Source organism: Lissotriton helveticus, chromosome 9 (genome assembly GCF_964261635.1).
Source record: "Lissotriton helveticus chromosome 9, aLisHel1.1, whole genome shotgun sequence".
Lineage (NCBI taxonomy): Eukaryota > Metazoa > Chordata > Amphibia > Caudata > Salamandridae > Lissotriton > Lissotriton helveticus.
In genome coordinates, this window is record NC_136070.1 from 634,158,876 (window position 1) to 634,182,969 (window position 24,094).

At 50.1% G+C, this 24,094-nt stretch overlaps 1 protein-coding gene across 1 annotated transcript in view; it reads left to right on the forward strand.

Annotated features, from left to right (window-relative positions):
* LOC144782887 (transmembrane protein 272-like) overlaps positions 1-24,094 on the forward strand; it is a 166,425-nt gene that overhangs the window by 83,645 nt on the left and 58,686 nt on the right. Inside the window, exon 4 of the mRNA XM_078662140.1 lies at positions 21,811-21,870. Coding sequence (XP_078518266.1) covers positions 21,811-21,870 — 60 coding nt within the window. The remainder of the gene's footprint in view (positions 1-21,810; positions 21,871-24,094) is intronic.

Here is a 24,094-nt window from a genome sequence, read left to right on the forward strand (position 1 = left end):
CTTAACATCAAATGTTACCCCGTTACCAGGGTAGGTGATGGCAAAATGACCCTCGCCTTAAGTGCCAAGAAACAGAGGTTCAAGTACATTGGAAAACAAACTGTATGCATGCGACTACCAGGTGGCTCATTAGAGACACCTTAAGGAGTCCTGGACTTTCCTTTCACAAATTAAATTGATTAATTTCTTTAAATGTGTATATATATATATATATATATATATATATATATATATATATATATATGTATGTGTATATGTATATATATATATATATATATATATATATATATATATATATATATATATATATAATTACCTACTGGCGGTCGCCAGTAGGTAGTTATAGTTAGGATTGATTTCCATAGGGAAATCGCAACATTCTATTGGGAATAACTTTGGCGCCGGTTGAGCAATCTGCCTGATATTTTCAGCAACTTTGCTTCGCGGCGCTCCAGACCTTCCCTGAAAGTTTGGGGGGGATTCGTCACGCGGGGGCCGAGATAAAAGGGGGGTCCCAAAATGTGTTTTCCCCATGTTAATTTCAATAGGGCGGTCGGTCGCACTTTTAGCTCGAACGGCTGAATGGATTTTCACCAAACTTGGCAAAATTGTAGGGACTGGTAGCCCGATGTGCCTATGCTATGTCTCAAGATATGTGCTCCAGAGGATTTTGAGTAATTTAGGTTCAAAAAAATTTATATATCTATAGCCGCGCCCCGGTACGCGCTCCGGGCGCGCCACGCGACTTGCACACGGAAAGCTGATTGGCTCTCGGGTGTCTGTAAACATTCCAAACAGTCCGGAGCGGCCGCCATCTTGTGTCTCGGTAGGATCGAGACACAAGAGGTGGTAAAAACAAAGGGGGAAATAATCAAAAGGGGGCAGGGTAGACCCCCATGACCCCCTAGGTTTGATGTGGGGGCCATAAAAGTGACTCTCGGGTAAAAAAAAGGTTTTAATTTTCTTTCGGTTTTCGCACCGGGGAGCGTACCGGGGAGCGTAGCATGGGGAAAACCCCGTTCATTCACTACGTCACCTCTACGACCCTTTCTTGCGTCAATATACCCATTTTGCATACATTACACCTGACGTAGGTATAATGTGGCGCAGGGGTTTACAAAGTGACGCATCTACCTAGATGCGTCACTTTGTAAATATGACTCAATAAGGTGCATTTTTTTTTTGTTTGTTTGTTACAAGTCTGTTTTATTTTGAAACAACACCCCCAGGAGGGGCACAAAGACACAGCGTTAAGCTACAACCTCTATCCGAGGCCGGCCGCGATGAAGGCGCAACAGGTGTTGCTCAGTGGAGGTAGATAACACAGCGCCTTGCCAACAACCCCAAAGGGCCGGCCGCGTGGCTTAGGAGAAGCTGTTGAAGTCACTCAGCGTTACAAGAACCCCAATGACGAATCAAGGGGGGGGGGGGAAGATGAGGGAACAACAAGACCAGTACTTACTACCTTACTAACAACCCAACAGGGGTTCGTGGAAAGAGAGAGAAGCTACAGAGGAAAGGAAAAGAGAGAAGGCGAAGAAAAGGCAAGACAGCGACAGAAGATAGACAAGTAGTGTGGTGTGTAATTCCTTGGATGAAAGGCAGCGTTAGGCCGTGAGGGTCAGCCGCCGGGGCTCCGGTGTTACAGGCGTCGCTTATGGAAGCAACCTAGTAGGATTTGCAGGGACAATGGCATCCTCAAAGAGATGTAGAGTCCTAAGTCTAGTGGGCATGTGCCGTGCATGCTCCATGGAGCACAAGTAGCGCACCAGGGGCCTCCAAACGGTCTCAAAGCGGGTGTGTCGCATCTGGAGTCACGCCGTAAGGAGCTCCATTGCCAAGACGTGCCACAGCCGCACAAACCAGGAGGTTATGGGTGGTGGGTCAGCTTTCTTCCAATACAAGGCTATGAGTTGCTTGGCCGCACCTAGCATCTGCAACATTATAATCCAGTCATTTCGGGTAAGGGCCTTAAGTTTAGACGGTCTAAGACCCAGCAGAATCGTACCTATGGCTTCAGGCAGAGGAAACCCCAGTACCCCCCTGATGTGGCTAAGGACCTCTTTCCAGAATACGGTGAGGAGCGGGCACGCCCACCATATGTGCACGAAGTCCCCCGTCGCAGCCCGACATCGCCAGCACAAAGGCGAGATGTTGGGGAACATCTTGTGGAGGCGCAGGGGAGTGTAATACCGTAGGGTCAAGAGCTTATACGCGTTCTCTCTCTGTGGGATGCTCCGATACACCTTGGGAATATCTCTCCACACTGCTTCCCATTGTGAAGGTGTGATATCCGTGTCGACCGCCGCCTGCCATCGAAGCTGATACGGGTGCGTGGGTGTGAGTGGTGGGTGCTGCAGGATGTGGTAGATCTGGGAGATCAATCGCTTCAAACCCCCAAGGGTGCGGGCCAGGCGTTCGAAAGGGGTGAAGGCCCGTGTAGCCGCCTGATATACACTCTCTCCAGAAGCCCAGTGTCGGAGTTGGACGTAATGTAACCGCGCAGCGGGTTGTAAGCGAAACTCCTCACAGCATTGACTGAATGATTTAAAAGATCCCCCGTCGAACAGGTCGCACAGCACCCGACAATCCCCCTGTATCCAGTTCTCAAATGCCCGGGTGCGATGGGCCGGCGGGAAGTGAGGGTTAGCCGCTATGGGAGTATGTGGAGACGGGAACGTAGTGAGGCCCCTGGAGACAGCAGTGGCGTCCCAGATGTCCAGTACTGTTTTTGTGGGCACTGCCAGGTACGCACTTCGAGAGCGGGCCGCTCGGTGGAGCCAAGGCAGGTCCCAAACAGTGCGTCCCGTCACCACCCTGTCCATGTGGAGCCACCCTTTTTCACTTTCCCTGACCCCCCATTCGATCACAAATCGAAGGTGCGCGGCCCAATAGTAATGTACCAGGTTGGGACAGGCTAGGCCTCCCCTGTCGCGCGGAGCCATAAGGATTTTCTGGGAGAACCGGGGGCGCTTTCCACCCCAGATGAAGGATATGAGCTCACGCTGCAAACTTCGTATGCAGTGCAACGGTAGTGGAGTGGGGAGACATTGAAACACGTACAGAATTTTGGGAAGGATCGACATTTTGACTGCATGCAAGCGGCCCAACCAGGACAGCAGCAGGGGTTTCCACCGCCGCAGATCATCCAAGATCTCCTTTCGGCAGGTCCGCCAATTAACAGAGCTCCAATCATCAAGGGAGGGGGTCAGGGTGAGGCCCAAGTACTTGATATGATGTTCGGCCCATTGATAGGGCACAACTCCTCTCAGGGTGGGAAGGTCCTCCGCCGGGATGGTAAGGTTCAGGGCCCAGGACTTGTCGTGGTTGATCTTCAAGCCGGAGGCACATTCAAAAAGACAGAGCGTCCTATGCACAGCCGGCAGGGAGGTATGCGGGCGCGTGAGAGTAAGGATCAGGTCATCCGCGAACAGCACCACCTTGTTATCTCGTCCCCCGTGTGCTATCCCGTGTATGTTCGAGTCGCGCCGTATAAGCTCCGCGAGGGGTTCCACTGCTAAAGCGAATAGAAGGGGTGAGAGGGGGCACCCCTGTCTAGTGAGTGCCCCTATGAATCGCTAAGGGCTGCGTTAAGGCACCATTGACTCGAATGCGAGCTTGGGGCCCTATGTAAGGGGCCATAATCCTAGCGATCATCAGCGGACCTAGCCCGAGCTTACAAAGTACTGCCCTGAGGAAGGTCCATTCCACCCGATCGAACGCCTTCTCCGCGTCCAGCGAGAGAAGGCAGGCCGGGATTTTCCAATGCTGCACTTTCCCTACAAGGTGCGCAAGTTTGCGCACGTTATCCGCTCCCTGGCGATCACGGATAAAGCCAACTTGGTCAGGGTCCACGAGCCACTGCATATATGGGTCTAAGCGTTGGGCGAGATCTTAGTGTAAATTTTAAGATCCGTATTGAGCAAGGCAATAGGGCGGTAGGACGCGCACATTGCGGGGTCCTTCCTGGGTTTCGGGATTAACGCTATCTCCGCCATGCCCATGTCAGGGGATGGCCCTACCTCATCCGAGAAAGAGTTGAACAGCCTGAGAAGGAAAGGCCGCAACTGGGCCTGGAATGTGCGATAGAAAGATAGCGGCAGGCCATCCGGGCCTGGAGTTTTCCCCAGGGACAAGTTCTTAATCGCCGTCGTGACCTCATCCTCCGTTATGAGGTGTTCCAGCGCAGCCGCGTCCTCTGGCGGCATCTGCGGTCCCTCATAACCGTCTAGGACGGCTGCCATCGCGTCTACCGACACAGGCTCACTTCTATACAGGGACGTATAGTAGTCCACAAACGCGGCCTGTTTGGATGTTTCCGTAACCACTTTCGATCCATCCCGCAGTTGGATGTTAGTGATGTGGGCCTTGGCAGCACGCGCTCTCAGCCTTCCCGCCAGCAAACGGCCTACCTTATCGCCACTTTCGAAATATCTTTGCTTCAAGGCCAACAAGGCACCTTCCGCCTTGTTTGTGCGCATCAGTCTGAGTTGCCCCCGGAGAGTGGCCAACCGTCTCCTAGAGTCTCGAGACGGCCGTTCCCGATCCTGTATCTCGGCTTTCTTAATATCCGCCGCCAGTTCAGCCTCCAGCTTGTTGGCAGCACGCCTGCGTGCAATCGCCAGTGAGGTGATGTGGCCCCGGATTGTGGCCTTGAAGGCATCCCAAACCACCGGGAAGGGCATGTCCGGAGTGTCGTTGGAAGCAAAATAGGCATCTATGGCCTCCCGGATGCTATCGACATCATCAGCATCGCGGAGTACACCCGGCGGGAAGGACCAACGGGCGACACGCAGGGGACGCACCGTCGGATCCTGAAGACGCATTTCAACATGGGCATGATCCGACAATGAAATATCCGAAATGGAAGCGCCCAGCGTGTCTCGAAGCAACTCCAGCGACGCAAAGAGATAATCGATACGGGAGTAGGACCTATGGGAATGTGAGTAGAAGGAGTAATCGCGAAGGTCCGGGTTGTGATAGCGCCACACATCAAGCAGTCCTAAGTCAGCAATCTGCTTGCGCAGGGCAGCGGACATCACCCCTGAAGCGTTGGAGGCAGTACCGTAGCGATCCAAGTCCGAGTCCCACGCCAGGTTGAAGTCTCCACCCAGTATCAAGTGCGGGTCTCCACAGGGTACCTGTTCCCTCAACAATGCCTGGAGATAGCGGTCTTGCAACTGGTTGGGGGCATACACGTTGCACAAGGTGAGCCTGCGCCGTCCCGCACACACCGTAACCCTGAGGAAGCGCCCATCCCCACTTTTATAGGGCCGGGAATCCCCCCGCCTGAAGCCAGCCCTGCACAATATGGCCACCCCTGCAGTTTTGGTGTCCGCTGCCGCCCAAAACTGAAGAGGGTACTTGGGGTGGGCCATGCGGTGAGTGTCCCCCTGCAGTAAATGAGTTTCCTGGAGATAGATAACGTCAGGTTGCTGTTGGAGGAGGTAGTGTCAAACCTGTTTGCGTTTATTAGGGTAATTCAGGCCCTTAACGTTAAGAGACAAGACCTTCAAAGCATCAGGGATAGTCGCAGCCATAGTAGATTTCGAGCAAGAGCCGCCCACGCGCCCCGCTCCCACCAATGCAAAAGAATAGGACCATAGGGAGACGCCAGGGGGCCCAGCCCCCCCACCCAGACAGCAGTCGCCACCCCGCCTCCATCCCACCACCCACCAGTCCAGAGGGAAGGAAGAAGGAAAAAGACCAAGGAAGGGAAAGCAAGGAAAAGAAAGGAGAGGGGAAGAGAAAAAGAGAGGAATCAGCAGGAGGCCAAGCACGCCTCAAACATATCAAGAACAACAAAGGCCAACAGGGCCACAGTGTACTACCCCAGTCACCAGGCATCCTCTACCCAAGGGTTTGGACGCACTCAGGAATGTCACTCCCTATAGGGCAGTAGGGGGGGCACTCACAGGCAGGGGGGAAGATCTCAGCCCCGGCGGCCCCGCTGTTTGAACCAGAACCAGGGGCATCTTGTGACCAGGTGGGGTAGTGAGGCACAGGAATGGTCACCGCCCAGCCCCCGATGATGGGCCAAGCGTTCTACTGCAGGGAGGGCCCCATCGTGACCACGCCCGTCCCGCAAGTAACTCCGGGGGCCCCGCCCGACGAGGCCAGGGGCAGCGGCATGTCCAGGAAAAAGGCGCCCCCCGACTTCAGAGGGGACCCGAAAAAGGAACATCCCAGCAATTTGCAGATCATGGAGTGGGTGGCTGGGCGGACCGTCCATCTCGATCACCCTCCAAAGAGCGAATGTGCGCTATGATGTCCTGCTTAGCCTGGGATGCGGACTGCTCGTCCACCGGGGGGGATCGACGATATCTCCGAACCTTGGTCCAGTCCGGACGGGCAGGTATCCTCTCCCGTTGACGTGATCGTGGCGGGCTGTGGGTCGGCGACTCCGGTAGCTTGAGGAGCTGCGCTGCTTCATGGTATGACCGGAGGACCCTGCGCTTGTCCTCCCAGCGAAAGATGAGGGCGAAGGGGTGCCCCCACTGGTAGGCAATGTGAAGAGCTCTCAGCTTCTCTGTGATCGGTCGGAAAGCTCGCCTCCGACGCAGGGTGTTAGGAGCCAGATCCTGAAAAATTTGTATTTTGTGGCCTCCGTAGGTGAGGTCGGGTTTGTCCCGGGCCGCTTTCAGGATAGCCTCCTTTTCAGTAAAGTAGTGTACCCGCGTCAGGATGTCCGGGATGGGTCCCGCTCTACCCGCCGGGCCATACACTCTATGAGCGCGGTCCAGAGTCGGGGGGGATGCATCATCGTCCCCCCAAACCTCGTGCAAGAGCTGCGCCACATAGGTCAAGATGTCCGCCCCTTCCTCATCCAATGGAACGCCACGGATGCGGAGGTTGTTCCTCCGGCTCCTGTTCTCAAGGTCCTCCTGTTTAACCTGTAGTTCAATATTCTGCCCCTCCAGGGCCACCACTCTCTGCCACAGCTGCTCCTGGTCCTCCGTGCGCGCATCGACTATCTTCTCCAGGCCGTCTACTCTTTCTCCCAGCTCCGTGACCTCCTTGCGCATCTCCTTGACACATGTTTGCACCTCCGTGCGTAGGGAGCCAATTTCCGTCTTGAGATCAGACATGAAGGAGGCCATGAATGCCTGGGTCACCGGTGGCGAGTCCGCAGCCGCACCCGCAGGCCCGTCGGTCGGCGCCGCCGCTCCAGCCTTGCCCCACATAGCCATCACTGACGTGTCTTTGGTCGCTGCCGCCGGGTCTTTGGCACCTCCTCGGGACCGTGTCATGGTCGGGGCCGAAGGGGAGGGCCACGCACCCAGTCCGCCGCAAGCAAGCCGCTGGGTCGTAGCCGCTGGGGGTAGTCAACAGGGGAGCCTCGGCACCACAGTCCCCCCCCACCGCACTCCCAGCGCGTCAGGCGGCAGCAGTCCAGGGACCAGTGGACGGGGCCCCCTGTCCACCACGGCTCTCGGTGGAGGGTGAGTCGAGGAGCCGAAGCGATGCAGGGAGAGAGCGGAACCCAGCAGTGCAGAGTAGTGGACAGTGAGCTGCTATCAGAGCAGGTATGCTGCAGGGCGGGGGGCAACATGCGGGGGCGCGCACAGCACAGCACGATGGACAGCAGTAGGAAGCGAAGCTGTCGAGAGTCCGGGTCTAGGAGCACCAGCAGTCCCCTTAGCCCGGTCTTCCACCCAAACAGATTAAGATCCACTCCACTGCAGCAGGAGCAGGGCGCAAGAGTGGCTAGGTGTATGGCACCCCGCAGCTGTAGATAGTGTCCCCCACCAACAGCCACCAGCACCCAGCACAGACTCCAGGCGTCTATAGGGCCCTTCACCACCCTCCAAAATCACACCCTCAGGCAGGAGGAACAGGCTGCTCGCAATCCAGGCCTAGGCGATCGCGACTGTGCACCGCCACTAGCCCCAGTGAAGTAGCGCCGGGCAGGGAGCAGTGCAAGCCCCCGGGACCCCAGAGCAGCGCACACTCCTCACAGGGAGGGACCGCAGCGCCCATCATCCCACGCCGTGCATGCCATCTCTCGAGGTCCCAGCCAAGGCAGTCCAGGACAAGCAAGGGGGCGGGGGGAGAAACAGCAGGTCTCGAGGCGCTCCGCGGCCTCCGCTTCCAAAGACAGTGAGGCTCCCACGCTCTCTCGGGGCAATGTTCAGAGGCAGTCCAGGCCACAGGGGGGGGAGGGGCGCAGGGGAGCAGGCAGCGTCTCACCAGCAAAATCAGGGGCGAGGGGGCGCCCACCACACTCAGCCGCACTCCCCGCAGCCCCCCAGCACATGCACCTCACCTCCGCCCCTGCTCCAGTATCCGAGGGCTCTTCTGCGTACCAACGCGGCCGCCGGCCGCCTCCAGGCCCGCTTCCAAAATGGCGGCTGCAGTCTTCTGTCGGGCTCTTCGCGCCCTTTCTAGCAGACCAGCACCCGGGGCTGGCGCCGGCGGGCGCACCTCCCCCAGACCCCGGGAGAGCTCAGATCTAGCTCCCGGTCGCTCCGCGGCCTCAGAGAGGGCCGGCACTAAGGTTCACCGCCCCCGAGGGATCCACCGTCCCGTTCAGGGACAGCCCGCCGCAGGGTCCGGCGTCCGGCCCAGCCTCAGCTCCCCGACCAGGATCACCGGCAGCCGCTTCAGACGGCAGCACCAGGGCATGGGCAGCGCCCGGCCCGCTCCGCAGGGCCCTCCAGGCCGTCGTCGGGGGGTTCCCCAGGGGAGGCCGCCCAGGTCCGGGCGATAGAGCAAAGGTGTCCGTCTCCGGCCGCACTCGCAAGATAGCGGGCGCGACTACCGGCCGGGACCCGGCCGCTGCTTCAGTCCCCCGCCGTCCGCTGTCAGGACCTTTGCAATCGTCCACACCGTGACCCACACTTCCAGCGGGCCCCCTCAGCTGCATAGAGGTAAAGCGGCCCCCTGGTTCCGCTCAGAATAGCTCAAATCAAGCAGCGGGGCGCCAGAGCTTATCGGAATCGCTGCTCACGCCATTGCCGCCGAAGCCACGCCCCTAAGGTGCATTTTTAACAGCACTGCTGCGTCACAAAAAGTGATGCACCGGTGTCGTAAAAGTGACGCATGGCCTCATAAATGAGGCCTTCAGTTTTCTACTCATGCGTCATATTAAATATATGACGTATTATGTCGCAAGTACTTTTAGATATGTCAGTATTTCAGACGTATTTGTAAGCGCAAAAGTGATGCATTGCTGGAGTGTGTCACAAAAATGATGCAACTCCAGCAATGCATCCTTTCACATAGGGCCAGGCCCCATGTGAAAGGGCCTGCACCAGTCTTACGCCTGCTGTGAAACAGGCGCAAGATTTGTATGCAACAGCGTCATAAAAGTGACGTAGTGATATCTCATAGATTTTACTGCGTCACCTCTACGACCCTTTCTTGCGTCAATATGTCCCTTTTGCATACATTACACCTGACGTAGGTAGAATGTGGCGCAGGGGTTTACAAAGTGATGCATGTACCTAGATGTGTCACTTTGTAAATATGACTGAATAAGGTGCATTTTTAACAGCACTGGTGCGTCACAAAAAGTGACGCACCGGTGGCGTAAAAGTGACGCATGGCCTCATAAAGGAGGCCTTCATTCTTCTACTCATGCGTCATATTAAATATATGACGTATTATGTCGCAAGTACTTTTAGATACGTCAGTATTTCAGACGTATCTGTAAGCGCAAAAGTGATGCATTGCTGGAGTGTGTCACAAAAATGATGCAATTCCAGCAATGCATCCTTTCACATGGGGCCAGGCCCCATGTGAAAGGGCCGGCACCAGTCTTATGCCTGCTGTGAAACAGGCGCAAGATTTGGACGCAACAGCGTCATAAAAGTGACGTAGTGATATCTCATAGATTTTACTGCGTCACCTCTACGACCCTTTCTTGCGTCAATACGTCCCTTTTGCATACATTACACCTGACGTAGGTATAATGTGGCGCAGGGGTTTACAAAGTGATGCATCTACCTAGATGCGTCACTTTGTAAATATGACTGAATAAGGTGCATTTTTAACAGCACTGGTGCGTCACAAAAAGTGACGCACCGGTGGCGTAAAAGTGACGCATGGCCTCATAAATGAGGCCTTCAGTCTTCTACTCATGCGTCATATTAAATATATGATGTATTATGTCGCAAGTACTTTTAGATACGTCAGTATTTCAGACGTATCTGTTAGCGCAAAAGTGATGCATTGCTGGAGTGTGTCACAAAAATGATGCAATTCCAGCAATGCATCCTTTCACATGGGGCCAGGCGCCATGTGAAAGGGCCTGCACCAGTCTTACGCCTGCTGTGAAACAGGCGCAAGATTTGGACGCAACAGCGTCATAAAAGTGACGTAGTGATATCTCATAGATTTTACTGCGTCACCTCTACGACCCTTTCTTGCGTCAATACGTCCCTTTTGCATACATTACACCTGACGTAGGTATAATGTGGCGCAGGGGTTTACAAAGTGATGCATCTACCTAGATGCGTCACTTTGTAAATATGACTGAATGAGGTGCATTTTTAACAGCACTGGTGCGTCACAAAAAGTGACGCACCGGTGGCCTAAAAGTGACGCATGGCCTCATAAATGAGGCCTTCAGTCTTCTACTCATGAGTCATAATAAATATATGACGTATTATGTCGCAAGTACTTTTAGATACGTCAGTATTTCAGACGTATCTGTAAGCGCAAAAGTGATGCATTGCTGGAGTGTGTCACAAAAATGATGCAATTCCAGCAATGCATCCTTTCACATGGGGCCAGACCCCATGTGAAAGGGCCTGCACCAGTGTTACGCCTGCTGTGAAACAGGCGCAAGATTTGGACGCAACAGCGTCATAAAAGTGACGTAGTGATATCTCATAGATTTTACTGCGTCACCTCTACGACCCTTTCTTGCGTCAATACGTCCCTTTTGCATACATTACACCTGACGTAGGTATAATGTGGCGCAGGGGTTTACAAAGTGATGCATCTACCTAGATGCGTCACTTTGTAAATATGACTGAATAAGGTGCATTTTTAACAGCACTGGTGCGTCACAAAAAGTGACTCACCGGTGGCGTAAAAGTGACGCATGGCCTCATAAATGAGGCCTTCAGTCTTCTACTCATGCGTCATATTAAATATATGACGTATGATGTCGCAAGTACTTTTAGATACGTCAGTATTTCAGACGTATCTGTAAGCGCAAAAGTGATGCATTGCTGCAGAGTGTCACAAAAATTATGCAACTCCAGCAATGCATCTTTTCTTACCCTTCCACACACCCGTTCCTTTTCTACATTTTGTTTGAATAACCACATTCCCCATGTTCACTCTCCTTCTCCTTACTTTCGTTCCCAACACTCACCTTCTTTCAGTCCCCCTAATTCACTTCCTTTCTCCTCTCATACTATTCTGTTCTTTCTTACTCATTTTCCTTTCATTTATCAATGCACACCACTTCACTTACTCTTTTTCCTTTTTTTTAAGAATATAGCTCTTTGATGAAAATTGGAGGTAGTTCTGAAAAGAACTTTTTTTTTCTTCTTTTTTCTTTTTTTTAGAACTACAACAAAAACAGGGAATGGAAACTGCTCAACAGGAGCAAAAAAAAATAAAAAAATTAGGGCTGGTACCGGCAGTGATGGTTCTCCAATGCTCGAACCATGAGCAAAACACTTTGCTCCCCACAGGAAAGTAGCTGATCACAGTATCTGCATTTAAGGGCGCCTTTGTTAAATGCAGGCTGAATGTTCGGAACCTGCTCTTGTGATCTCCCCCTCACCGATGGTGTTCGTCCTCCGGTTGATGTAGAGGCCCCATCACTGGGAACCTTTTGTGCCAGAGCCCTGACACTTTCCCGGGCAAAATTCTGGGGGTGCCTTCTCTCCACATGGCAAATCATTGTGGAGTTCCCAAAAGAATATTTTTTATTGGGGTTACCCCGTGACAGGACTGTGTGACAGATCCTGCACTCCACTTTTGGAGCATTTACCTTATTCTGGTGAGCAGGTATGGAAAAAAAATTCCAGATGAAATGTTCTTTGTATTTTGGCTGAGGAGGCTCTTCATCGATGAATTCATTGGAGTCCTCTTCACTGCTGGATGGTCTGGCAGCCATGATAATCCAAGATATCCAACAAAGAACCGACAGCAAAACAGGCAGGTCTTTCAGTCAAAAAAGTGAAAGAAGAAGTGAAGGAAATGGGTGGGGATTTCATTCTCTATAAAAAAAATGTTAGCAACCAATGAAAAGTGTTATTTTCAGGTCACATGACCTGACGCGCTTACGCTACGTGCCCCGGGACGCGCCCGTAGTCGCGCTCCAGGGCGCGCCCCGTGGCGCGCGGCGTATGCGCGTCAGGACGTTGAGCGATCGTATGCGCTCGCGTGCTTCCGGGTGCGCTTACGCAGTGCGTCATATGACGCATTACGCGGTTACGCGAAACATCACAATGTTGTTTTCGTTCGCGAGAATAGCGCTAACGGGACGCTCCCCGGTACGCGCCCCGGGGCGCGCCGTAACATTGCGCTTACCCGTGCGTTCACCGGTACGCGCCCCGGGAGCGCTCCGGGCAAAAAATATATAAAAAAAAATAATTGACATAATTATACAATATAAAATTCGTTTTAAAATGTATTATTTTTTATACCTATAAAGATTTGCTATTAAAAAACCATTGAAATTCACTGAAAAAACCATAGGTTTCACACCAGTTATAGTTAGGAATTAGCATTAAAAAAAACTATTAAATTCACTGAAAAAACCATAGGTTTTACACCAGTTATAGTTAGCTGGAAGTTTTACTCGCATAAAACCATTGAAATTCCCACGTTATAGTTAGTTGGACTCACTATAACTTGCGCGTGCAATGCACTGCTGATGACGTCACATATTACATCACTCATGACATGGTCAGTGACATCACTCATGACATCACTGATGACACCATCCTTGTGACAGAGTGACAGAGTGACAGACCTCCTTTCAGTGTAATGTAACCCTTGAAACACATATTCAAAAATAGAAACTAAAATTTTCAAAAAAATGGAGAGACCCATACCAGTTACAACAACCAATTCAGTAATCCCACCATCTATATACACATCCACTCATTCACCAACAGTTCTATGTAGTCACTCATACATATACTCACTCATCATATGTAGTGATACACCTATGCATCCTGTTACACACCGACAGTCATCCAAAAGATACTCTCACACATACTCACACATGCAAAAAAACTATTGAACATCGATTTATTTGCATATACAGCTATACACACACTAGCACCTTACGTCTAAGGAACCTTACACATACTTACTCTCTTAAACAATCACTTATAGAAACACATACTTATTTAAACAGGAACTCTTACAATCCCTTACTCTCACATATAGTCACTTATATACATGAAAATTCACATATACTACATTAAAACATATGTAGTTACTGGTAAAGACACTAGTGAGACAGTCATTCACTCACTAACATACACATATACACACTCATCCACCCATACAGTCCTGCACATGTGCTGTATTCAAAACACATACAAACAGAGAGTCAGTCATTCATGCATCTATGTGCTAAGTAATACCCCCACCAAACCATACAAACACTTATACTGATACTAAGAAAAACATCTAATAACCCATATACCTACACATGTAGCTACTCACCAACCCATGCAGCCACTTATACACAAAGTGAAACATTAATACATATATTTAAATATTTAAACATTACTCACTAATATTTATTTTTCAGAAAGACACACATTCACTGGATGGTGTCATCAGTGATGTCATGTGTGATGTCACTGACCATGTCATGAGTGATGTAATATGTGACGTCATCAGCAGTGCATTGCACGCGCAAGTTATAGTGAGTCCAACTAACTATAACGTGGGAATTTCAATGGTTTTATGCGAGTAAAACTTCCAGCTAACTATAACTGGTGTAAAACCTATGTTTTTTTCAGTGAATATATATATATATATATATATATATATATATATATATATATTATATATTTCACCAAACAGAGTTACCCCCTTGGACCAGCACACACACAGGTAGGTTGATTTAATCCGTTTATTTACTGGAAGCTGCAACCAGGAAAGGCAAGCTCTCCACATAAAGTTCAATTGCCTGACGCGTTTCGTGAAATGGATTCACTTTTTCAAAGGTGGGTTGATAAGACATACGCTAAGCATGCCGGCGCACTTTTTATACAATCCTGGTACCCTCCCAGTGGTTGCTGGCAAAGCCTGCTGGTACCTGTAGTGCCTGCAAGTGTTCCTTCAGTGAGGTGCTGTGCGCTGCCAAGTACATCGATTAAAACACCCCAGTGGGTTTGCAAGAGGTCACGCTCCTCCTGGCTGCACCATAATTCTCCCAGTACGGCCTCCTGTCCTGACGAAAACCACCTGGCGTCACCTTCGGGCCGCTGCCATGCGGCGGGGCTCGGTCCACGGCTGGGTCAGCCATAAAACATTTCACCAAACAGAGTTACCCCCTTGGACCAGCGCACACTCAGGTAGGTTGATTTAATCCGTTTATTTACTGGAAGCTGCAACCAGGAAAGGCAAGCACACCGCATAAAGTTCAATTGCCTGACGCGTTTCGTGAAATAAATTCACTTTTTCAAAGGCGGGTTGATAAGACATACGCTAAGCTTGCTGGGCACTTTTTATACAATCCTGGTACCCTTCCAGTGGTTGCTGGCAAAGCCTGCTGGTACCTGTAGTGCCTGCAAGTGTTCCTTCAGTGAGGTGCTGTGCACTGCCAAGTACATCGATTGAAACACCCCAGTGGGTTTGTGAGAGGTCACGCTCCTCCTGGCTGCACCATAATTCTCCCAATACGGCCTCCTGTCCTGACGAACAACATCTGGCGTCACCTTCGGGCCACTGCCATGCGGCGGGGCTCGGTCCACGGCTGGGTCAGCCGTAAAACATTTCACCAAAGAGAGTTACCCCCTTGGACCAGCACACACCCAGGTAGGTTGATTTAATCCATTTATTTACTGGAAGCTGCAACCAGGAAAGGCAAGCACTCCGTATAAAGTTCAATTGCCTGACGCGTTTCGTGAAATGGATTAACTTTTTCAAAGGCGGGTTGATAAGACATACGCTAAGCATGCTGGGCACTTTTTATACAATCCTGGTACCCTCCCAGTGGTTGCTGGCAAAGCCTGCTGGTACCTGTAGTGCCTGCAAGTGTTCCTTCAGTGAGGTGCTGTTCGCTGCCAAGTACATCGATTAAAACACCCCAGTGGGTTTGCGAGAGGTCACGCTCCTCCTGGCTGCACCATAATTCTCTCAGTACGGCCTCCTGTCCTGACGAACACCATCTGGCATCACCTTCGATTATACAATCCTGCAGCCAGGAGGAGCGTGACCAGCCGTGTTGTTTTTAGGTACACTTTGCCTGTGTTCTGCAGTTCGTTCTTAGATGTAGGTAACTATTAGGGGGTCAATTAAAATGTAGGGCGGATCGCCACCGCCCATATTGCGGTGGCGATCCGCCCAACATTCACTCCCGCCCGCCACCCATTTCCCCTGCCATATTAGTATGGCGAGGGACCCTGGCGGACGGAAAGACTGTCCGCCGGTTTTCCGCCGGTCACCCAGTCGACTGGGTGGAAAAGGGGCTATATATGGTGGCGGTGTCTGCTAGACACCGCCATCCATATTAGCATGGGCAGCGGTGCATGGCTTACCATGGGGGAGACTCCGCCATGGAAAGCCATGCGGAGTCTGCTTTCGGGGGCCTGTTGCAGGCCCCCAGGGTATCGGGGGGGGTGCACATGGGGGGTACATAGGTACCCCCTACATTGTCATGGACAAGGTGGCAGGCACCGCACGGTGCCTGTCACCTTGTGCATGACAATGCACACAGTGCATACCCAGCATTGTGGCGGGCGGTGCTGTGAGCATCGCCCGCCACAATGCTGGGAATAGAGGATGCCACTGCCACGGTGATGGTGGTATGCTAATCGCTGGTGCGGGACCGTAGCACCACTGACGGCCGGTCCCAGCACCGCCATCCTAATCAGGCCCAAGAGTGGCCTGATTAGGATGGCCACTCTAGGGCCTGATTACGGCCCTAGCTGTGGAGTGGTGTGGCTCACTGGTTCGAGGTGGCAGACCCGGGAGCAGAGGACGGCCCGGGACCAGGGTTCAATTCCTGACGCGGCAGGGTCTTGGACCAGGGTCAAGGGACTCGATAATTCTCGCCTCGGTGCCTACTCTAACTAGGGATCACACTCGGCAACTCTGGGCATTAGCTTGCCTCATCTCCATAACGGCCCCCGACATACACCGGGGATGCCTGGTTTCACCTTGGAGATACCCAGTAGGGACCATCTCACAGGGAAAGCCAGGACGGGTTCCACAGCGGTATACCATGCAGAGATACTCCTTCGGGAGTCGATTCTAGCGCTTTAGAAACCCACAATCAATCAATCAATCTAGGTTTGATATTTTTCCCCTACCTATTACCATTTTATTAAAGTGGTAATAGGTAGGCAAACATATTTAAACGTTTCTATATGTTTTAAAAGAAATGTACAGACTACTCATTACTGCTTTGGGAGTACCACTGTACTGAAAAGAAATGGAAAAAAATATATATGCTAAAAAAAATACACTGTAGTACGCATGTTTATCAATTAAATCTTCAGTAAAAAAAGTCTCCTATTAAACTGCTGTAAATATATATACAAAATAATAAATACATTTCTCTACCTATTGACACTCTTATAAAGAAAACCAATAAAACCTACTACTTCCCTAGATCTAAATCCCTGACCCTGAACGCAGCGAAATAGAAAACAGAGACAAAATATGCTGGAAACGACATTGGCTGCCTTTTACCCGTGGTAAACACAGCCATTAGCCAATCACATAGTGCCTTAACATTGAAACCGAACATTCATTCCGCCTGGAGCCCATCGGCCAGTCGGAACCAGCACGTAATCCAAATGGACAGCGGTTTACACCGTCTGGATTATAATGTACGGTTTCCATGCCGTCCTTTCGGACATGGAAACCCTGTCAGAAAGAGTATTTGGGGGGTCCTAGCAGGGTCCCCTATCCCTTGCGGCCTCCAGTTGGGGGCCGAGGGCGCACCTAAGGAGCCCCCCTGTTAATTCCTGCACCCGTTGCAGGCACCTCAAGGTGCCTCCCACGGGGTACAGAGATTAACACCACTCCCATTTCCCTATGGGAGCATGTACTATGGCCAGTTTATGGTTGTAACATATGCTCACATAGGGAAATGTCGGAATGAGACTGAATGGTGTTCAGTTGCATCCTAATCAGGCGGTCAGGACCACTAACCAGAGGTCGGTTGGTCCTGTTTCGCCCAACATTGTAATAGGCCCGTACGTCTCTTTCAATTACTACACTCCACTGTATGACACTACACCTCAAGGGCCCAGCCACGGGGTGCGGATATTAGCACCACCTCCCATTTCCCTATGGGAGCATGTACTACGGCCAGTGTTCATCTCGCCACTCCATGCCACTCCACTCTAAGCTATTCCAATGTACACCACTACACTGTACCGCACTCCAATCTACAGCACTCCACTGTACGCCACTCAACTCTGTCACCCCACTTTATGCCACTCTATGCTGCTCCACTGTATGCCACTCCACTCTAACACACTCCAGTGTACGCCACTGCACTGTGCTCCACTCCACTTTATGCTATTCCACTCTATTCTACTCCACTGTATGACACTCCAGCCTACGCTCCTCCACTGTACGCTACTACACTATACACCAATACACTCTACAGTATTTCACTGTACTCAGCTCCACTGTACGACAATCCAATCTATCCTATTCCACTCCGTGCCACTCTACTATATGTCACTCTAATATATGCTTTTCCACTGTATGGCACTCCACTGTACGCCACTCCACTCTATCCCATGCCACTCTACGCCACTCCACCCTATGTCACTCCACTCTTCACCCCTCCACTCTAAAAAATAAAAGGGGTATCTCAAACTCGTTTTTCCATCAATGCATTTTCAATAGACTTTTGTATCTCACATTGCGCAAAAATGGTTCAACAGACTATGACATTTGGCAGGATTGCACATTATAGTGCACAGATAAACCTTTTGGGTATTACAGGTAAGTATGGTAAGTATTTCTTAAGTTATAAGGCTTTTGAACTTAGTGATATCTATTGTTGTGGTACTTCTGCTAACTTTTACGGAATTTCGCTGTAATTTGCTGTAGTACCACGGTACATAGCGATGACATGTTATAATGTGATCGGCTATTAACTGGCTTTACAGACGTTAAAGGCAAACATGTCGTTTTTAGGTACATTTTAGTGTGTACTGCGTTATGCCTTGGATATAGGTAAGTATTAGTATTTTTTCCTCACCTGTTGCCACTTTAATAAAGTGGCAATAGCTAAGGACAAATATTTATACGTTTCTACTTATTTTTTTTTAAGTTACAAAAATTACAAATACACTGTACTACACTACATTTTACAAATGTAGTATACTACAGTGTAGTTTGTATTTTTATGATATTTAAATCTTCACGAAAAATTCTAGGGAGTACCAATGTAATACCTACAAATTACTGTGCTGCTTTAACACATTTGAAAACATTTACAGTTCTTCCCAACCTGTTGTGAAGATGTATAGCAAATAACTAATAAACAGATTTCTCTACCTATTGCCACTTTAATAAATTAACAATAGGTAGGGAACTAGGATTAAATCTACCACTTACCTATATTGAAGACCCCTACCCAGAACGCAGCGAAATGCAGAAAGCAGCCAAACTGTGCTAAAAACTACATGGCTGCCTTTTACGTTCGGTAAACACAGCCATTAGCTAATCAGGCTACCTTTTCATTAGCATGTAATGCGGTATACCTCAAACTTACTGCGGTATACCATGGCACAGTATATAACTAAGTATTTTAAAACTTACAAATTTAACACTACTTACACTATTCACACATTCTAACAAAAATGACCATTTGCACCTCATAATGTATATTCTTGCCAAATGAAATTTATATCTGTTCACCCACTATCATAATACTGCTGCTTCAATTACCATGTCCCACTCTATACAGCTCCTATGTGTTCTACTCCACTCTACTCCACTCCACTTTACGCTATTACACTCTAAGTCACTCTACTCTACCTCACTCTACATCACTCCACTGCATGTAATTACACTCTACAACTCTACATTCTATGACACTCCAGTCTATGCCACTCCACTGTACAACCATCAAATCTATGCTACTCCACTGACCACTATTCCACAGTCCGCAACTCCACTTTGTGACACTGCACTCTGTGCTATTCTACTCTTTGCCACTCCACTGTATGTCAGTTCTGTGTACAACCCTGCACTGTACGCTATTCCACTGTACTCCACTCTACTCTATACCATCCACTCTACGCTACTCCACTATACGCCACCCCACTCTACGACAATTTCTCTGTATGCTATTACACTGTACGCCACTCCGTTCTACTCCACTCCACTCTGCGCTTCTCACTCCACCCTACTACACTCTATGCTATTCTACTGTACAAAACTCCACCCTACTCTACACTACTCTACTCTGCTCTACTCTGCTCTACTCTCTCTACTCCACTAGAAGCCACTTCACTTTACATCACTACACAGTACACTAGTACACTCAACGTTATTACACTCTACACCAACTGCATGCTACACCACTGTATGCCACTCCACTCTATGCCACTCCACTCTATGCTATTCCTCTGTACGCCGCTCCACTCTATGCAACTCCATAGTACGCTATTTCACTGTATGCTTCTCCAGTCTACACACTACTCTGATCCACTCTACGGTATTTCACTCTACAACACTACACTCTATGCCATTCCAGTCTATGCTATTCCACTATACGCCCCTTCACTCTACCTCACGCCATTCTACGCCACTCCACTGTACACTACTCCACTCTACGCGACTCCACTCTATGCTATTCCACTCTACTCCACTCCACTGTACCCTACTCTGGTGTACTCCGTTCCTCTGTACACCACTCTATTGCATGCTACTGTACTCTAAGCCAATCCACTTGATTCTGGTCCACTCTATCCAACTACACAGTAACTCTATGCCAGTCCAGCCTAGACCACTCTACTGTATGCCACTCCACTCAATCCCATTCCACTTTAAACTATTCCACTTTACGCCACTCCACTCTACCACACTCCATTCTACGCCACTAAACTGTACACTACTCCACGGTACACTATTCCACTGTATGTCACTCCACTGTAAGCCAAAACACTGTATACAAATCTACTCAACACTATTCCACTGTATGCAACTCCATTGTACATCACTTCTCTCTTCGCCAATCTACTCTACCTCAGTCTACTCTACAGCACTCCACTCTATGTCACTCCACTGTACTACTCCACTCTACGCTACTTCACTCGCTTTCCCACTGCACACAGCTGCACTCTTGCTACTCCTCTCCACATTATTCCATTCTACGCCACTCCACTGTATGCCACTCCATTAAATGGTAATCCACTGTAAGCCACTCCACTTCAGTGTTGAAGATCCTCATGCACGTCTACAAACCCCTCCACAACCTTGGACCTGCCTACCTCAACCATCGACTGAAATTCAACCAACCTGCTGGACACCTGCACTCCTCTTCCCTCTCTCTCTCACACAATCACTACATCCGGCACAGCCACAGCTCCTTCTCCTACATCACTGCCAAGACCTGGAATGACCCACCCCCCAGCTCCGCAGAGCCCCCTCGCTGGCAGGCTTCAGAAAGAGACTCAAGCACTGGTTCTTCGACGGAGACACAGCGCCCAGATACCCCTAAGGGTGACAGTGTTGCGCTTTACAAATGGTGTTTGTTTGATTGATTGATTGACTCCATGCCACTCCACTGTACGCCACTCCATTATATGCTACTGCATTCTTCACCACTCCATTCTACGCTATTTTACTCTATGCTATTCCACTGTATGCCACTACACTGTACTTCACTTGAATATACTCTGTTCCACCGTATGCCAGTGCTCTCACTGTATTCCACACCACTGTACACCATTAGACTCTACCACAGTCCACTTTATGCTACTCCGCTCTTCACCACTCCTCTGTACACTATTCTACTATAAGCCACTCAACTTTGTGCCACTGAATGCTATTCCACTATAAATTCCAGGGTACATCACTCCACTCTACAACACCCTACTGAACACTATTCCACTCTGTGCATTCCACTCTACTCTATGCAACTCCACTGTACCTCACTCCACTCTACGCCACTCCACTATATGCTATTCCACTGAAAGCAACTTCACTCTATGCCACTCAACACTACGCTTTTGGACTCCATGGCACTCCACTTTAAGCTATTCCAATCTATGCCACTCTCCTGTATGCCACTCCAGTGTACACTACTCTACTTGTGCTACTCCACTGTACACTATTTTAGTGTACATTAAGCTACTGTACACTATTCCACTGTATGCCACCCCACTCTGTGCCACTCAACTGAGTGCTACCAAAACCTTGTAATATATATATTGTAAAAAAGTTTCAAACACTTCAACGATGTAAGAGGCGGCACTCTTTCCACCTTACTATCATAGTAAATGTAATTGTAAACCATAGCCGTGGCAAAAGTGTTCAAATAAATGCACTATGATGGATGGATATGTTTAACACTCGAGATTATTTTCATCTTCCTCATTCTCCTAATCCCTAAACCCCAATGCAATCAGTTTCAGCAACACTTCCGGCTCTGCTAACAAGGTCTGTGCTTTGTTTCCCCCACAGGTCGGTCCATAGCCTGTTTGATAATCTTTTGCGGATTGGGTGGCGCCATGATTGCTGTGGGTAAGTTAAGTATTGCCTGTTGATTTGAACATAAATTCTTGGGGTGGGAAACCCTGGGTTATGTGCACAAGATCACAAAAAGCCACAAATGCTGCCAATGAGAGACAGCCACAATGGCTGGTATTCTGCGCTGATCAACAGTGTCAGATGTCATTTGGAGGTATGGCAAGTATATTGAATATCGGGTTCTAACTTGCTTGCCTATATATACTGACCATAACGATATGAGTGGCCTGTACAAATTCACATTATTTCCCTTCCCTGGATTTAAGGTTACCGGGATCCTGTTAATTTTGAGGATGGGGTGATAATAGAAATTAAGGGGGTCCTTACGATGACGGGCAGACTTAGTCCGCCCGCCATCCCATCGGGGGAAGGGACCGCCCGCCATAAGGGTGGGGGTCCAGTGGGGGGGTATGAGAATGCACCCGCCACAGTGGCGGGCGCATCATGCATGTTTAACATTGCGGCGGGCGGTGTTTACACCAGCACCAGCCGCAATCTTAAAAATGCTTGTTATGCATTTGCATACACAAAGCGGCAGGCACCACGCGGTGCCTGCCGCATTGTGTATGCAAATGCAGGAGCGTACCACAGGTACCCCATATGTGCACCCCCCACCTCGCCTTCACCATGGGGGCCTGCAACGGGCCCCCAAAGTGAAGACCGCATGCTTTTCCGTGGCGGCATTGCTGCCACGGAAAGGCATCTGACGAAGCACCATCCTGATATGGCTGGCGGTGTCTGATAGACACCGCCACCAAATAAAACCCCTTTCCGCCCCGGTCGCAAAGCGGAAAAGGGTTTTTCTGTCCGCCGCGGACCACCCAGCCATGTTAATATGGCGGGGGGTCATTGCAGCAAGGATGGCGGGCGGATCGCCCCCACCAGGCCGGCGGCGGCTACCCGCCAGCCTGGCGGGGGCGATCCGCCCGCCATCCTAATGGGCCCCTAAGAGTTTAGTGGGAATAACCTGCAAAAATCTTACTTACTAAGTTGATCTCTGCATGTTTTCTCTAGTATTCCACCCAGTCTTCGCCTACCTTCTGTGGGTGAAATCTATAGGTGGAAAAGAACTAACCAACGATTTGCCCGCTTAACTCTTAATTCTGATGAGACCAAGTAACTCTCATTCCGTGCGCACTGAAACTAACATGCCGGGGGGAAGGCTATGTTAGTCATGCTTGACCTGTCGGCGGCTTTCGACACCGTCCCACATGACGGTCTCCTTTTCAGACTCTGGGAGATCGGGCTGCGGGGGACGGTGTTGGATTGGTTTCAATCCTTTCTATCAGGTTGTCGACAGGTGATCTGGGCACCTCCGTTTTCCGCTGAAATGCCACCGCTAGAAGTGGGGGTTCCTCAAGGGTCCATTCTGAGCCCCACCCTTTTTAATATCTATATGGTCCCTCTGGCGGAGGTAGCGGAGGCTTTTGGTGCCCAGATCATATCTTACGCTGATGACACCCAGCTCCTGTTCACTTGCAGGAAGGGAGAGGTTTTCGACGGCGACAGGATCAAAGGCTGTCTGAGTGCGGTCTTTGCGTGGTTTCAGCGGCACGGCCTGAAATGCAACTCAGATAAGTCTGAGCTGCTTTTCTTTGGTGGTGCCCCTGATCCTTGTTGGAAATCGTGGTGGCCTCAGGACATGTTCCCACCGGAGAAGGCGTCGTCCCAAGCTAAGAACCTTGGGGTATTATGTGACGACGACCTCTCTTTCAGACCCCACATCTTTGGGTTATCTGGGAAATGTTTCGGCATCCTGAAGATGCTCAAAGTTTCTTCCACTGCTCTCTTTGCAGTATAAAAAAATTACGGTCCAGGCGCTTGTAGGGTCACAACTCGACTATGTGAATGCGCTATACTCAGGATTGCCCAAATATCTGTTGGCCAGATTGCAAATAGTGCAGAATTCAGCGGCAAGAGCTATATTTGGCCTGCCACGGAGGGCAAGAGCCTCGGATCTGCTAAAAAGGCTGCTTTGGCTGCCCATCGCCAAAAGAATTGTCTTTAAGATCCTTACTTTGGCATTTAAGGCCCTTCATTCAGTAGGCCCGAGCTATATTAGGAAGCGCATGGTTTTTTATGTGCCGCGGAGGATGCTGCGGTCAGCTGAGTTGGCTAAAGCAAATGTACCGTCTATTAGACGTGCCCGGATGGGAGGACGGTCCTCCCAGTATTTGGCGGCTTGCCGCTGGAATGAGCTTCCTATCACTCTTCGTAG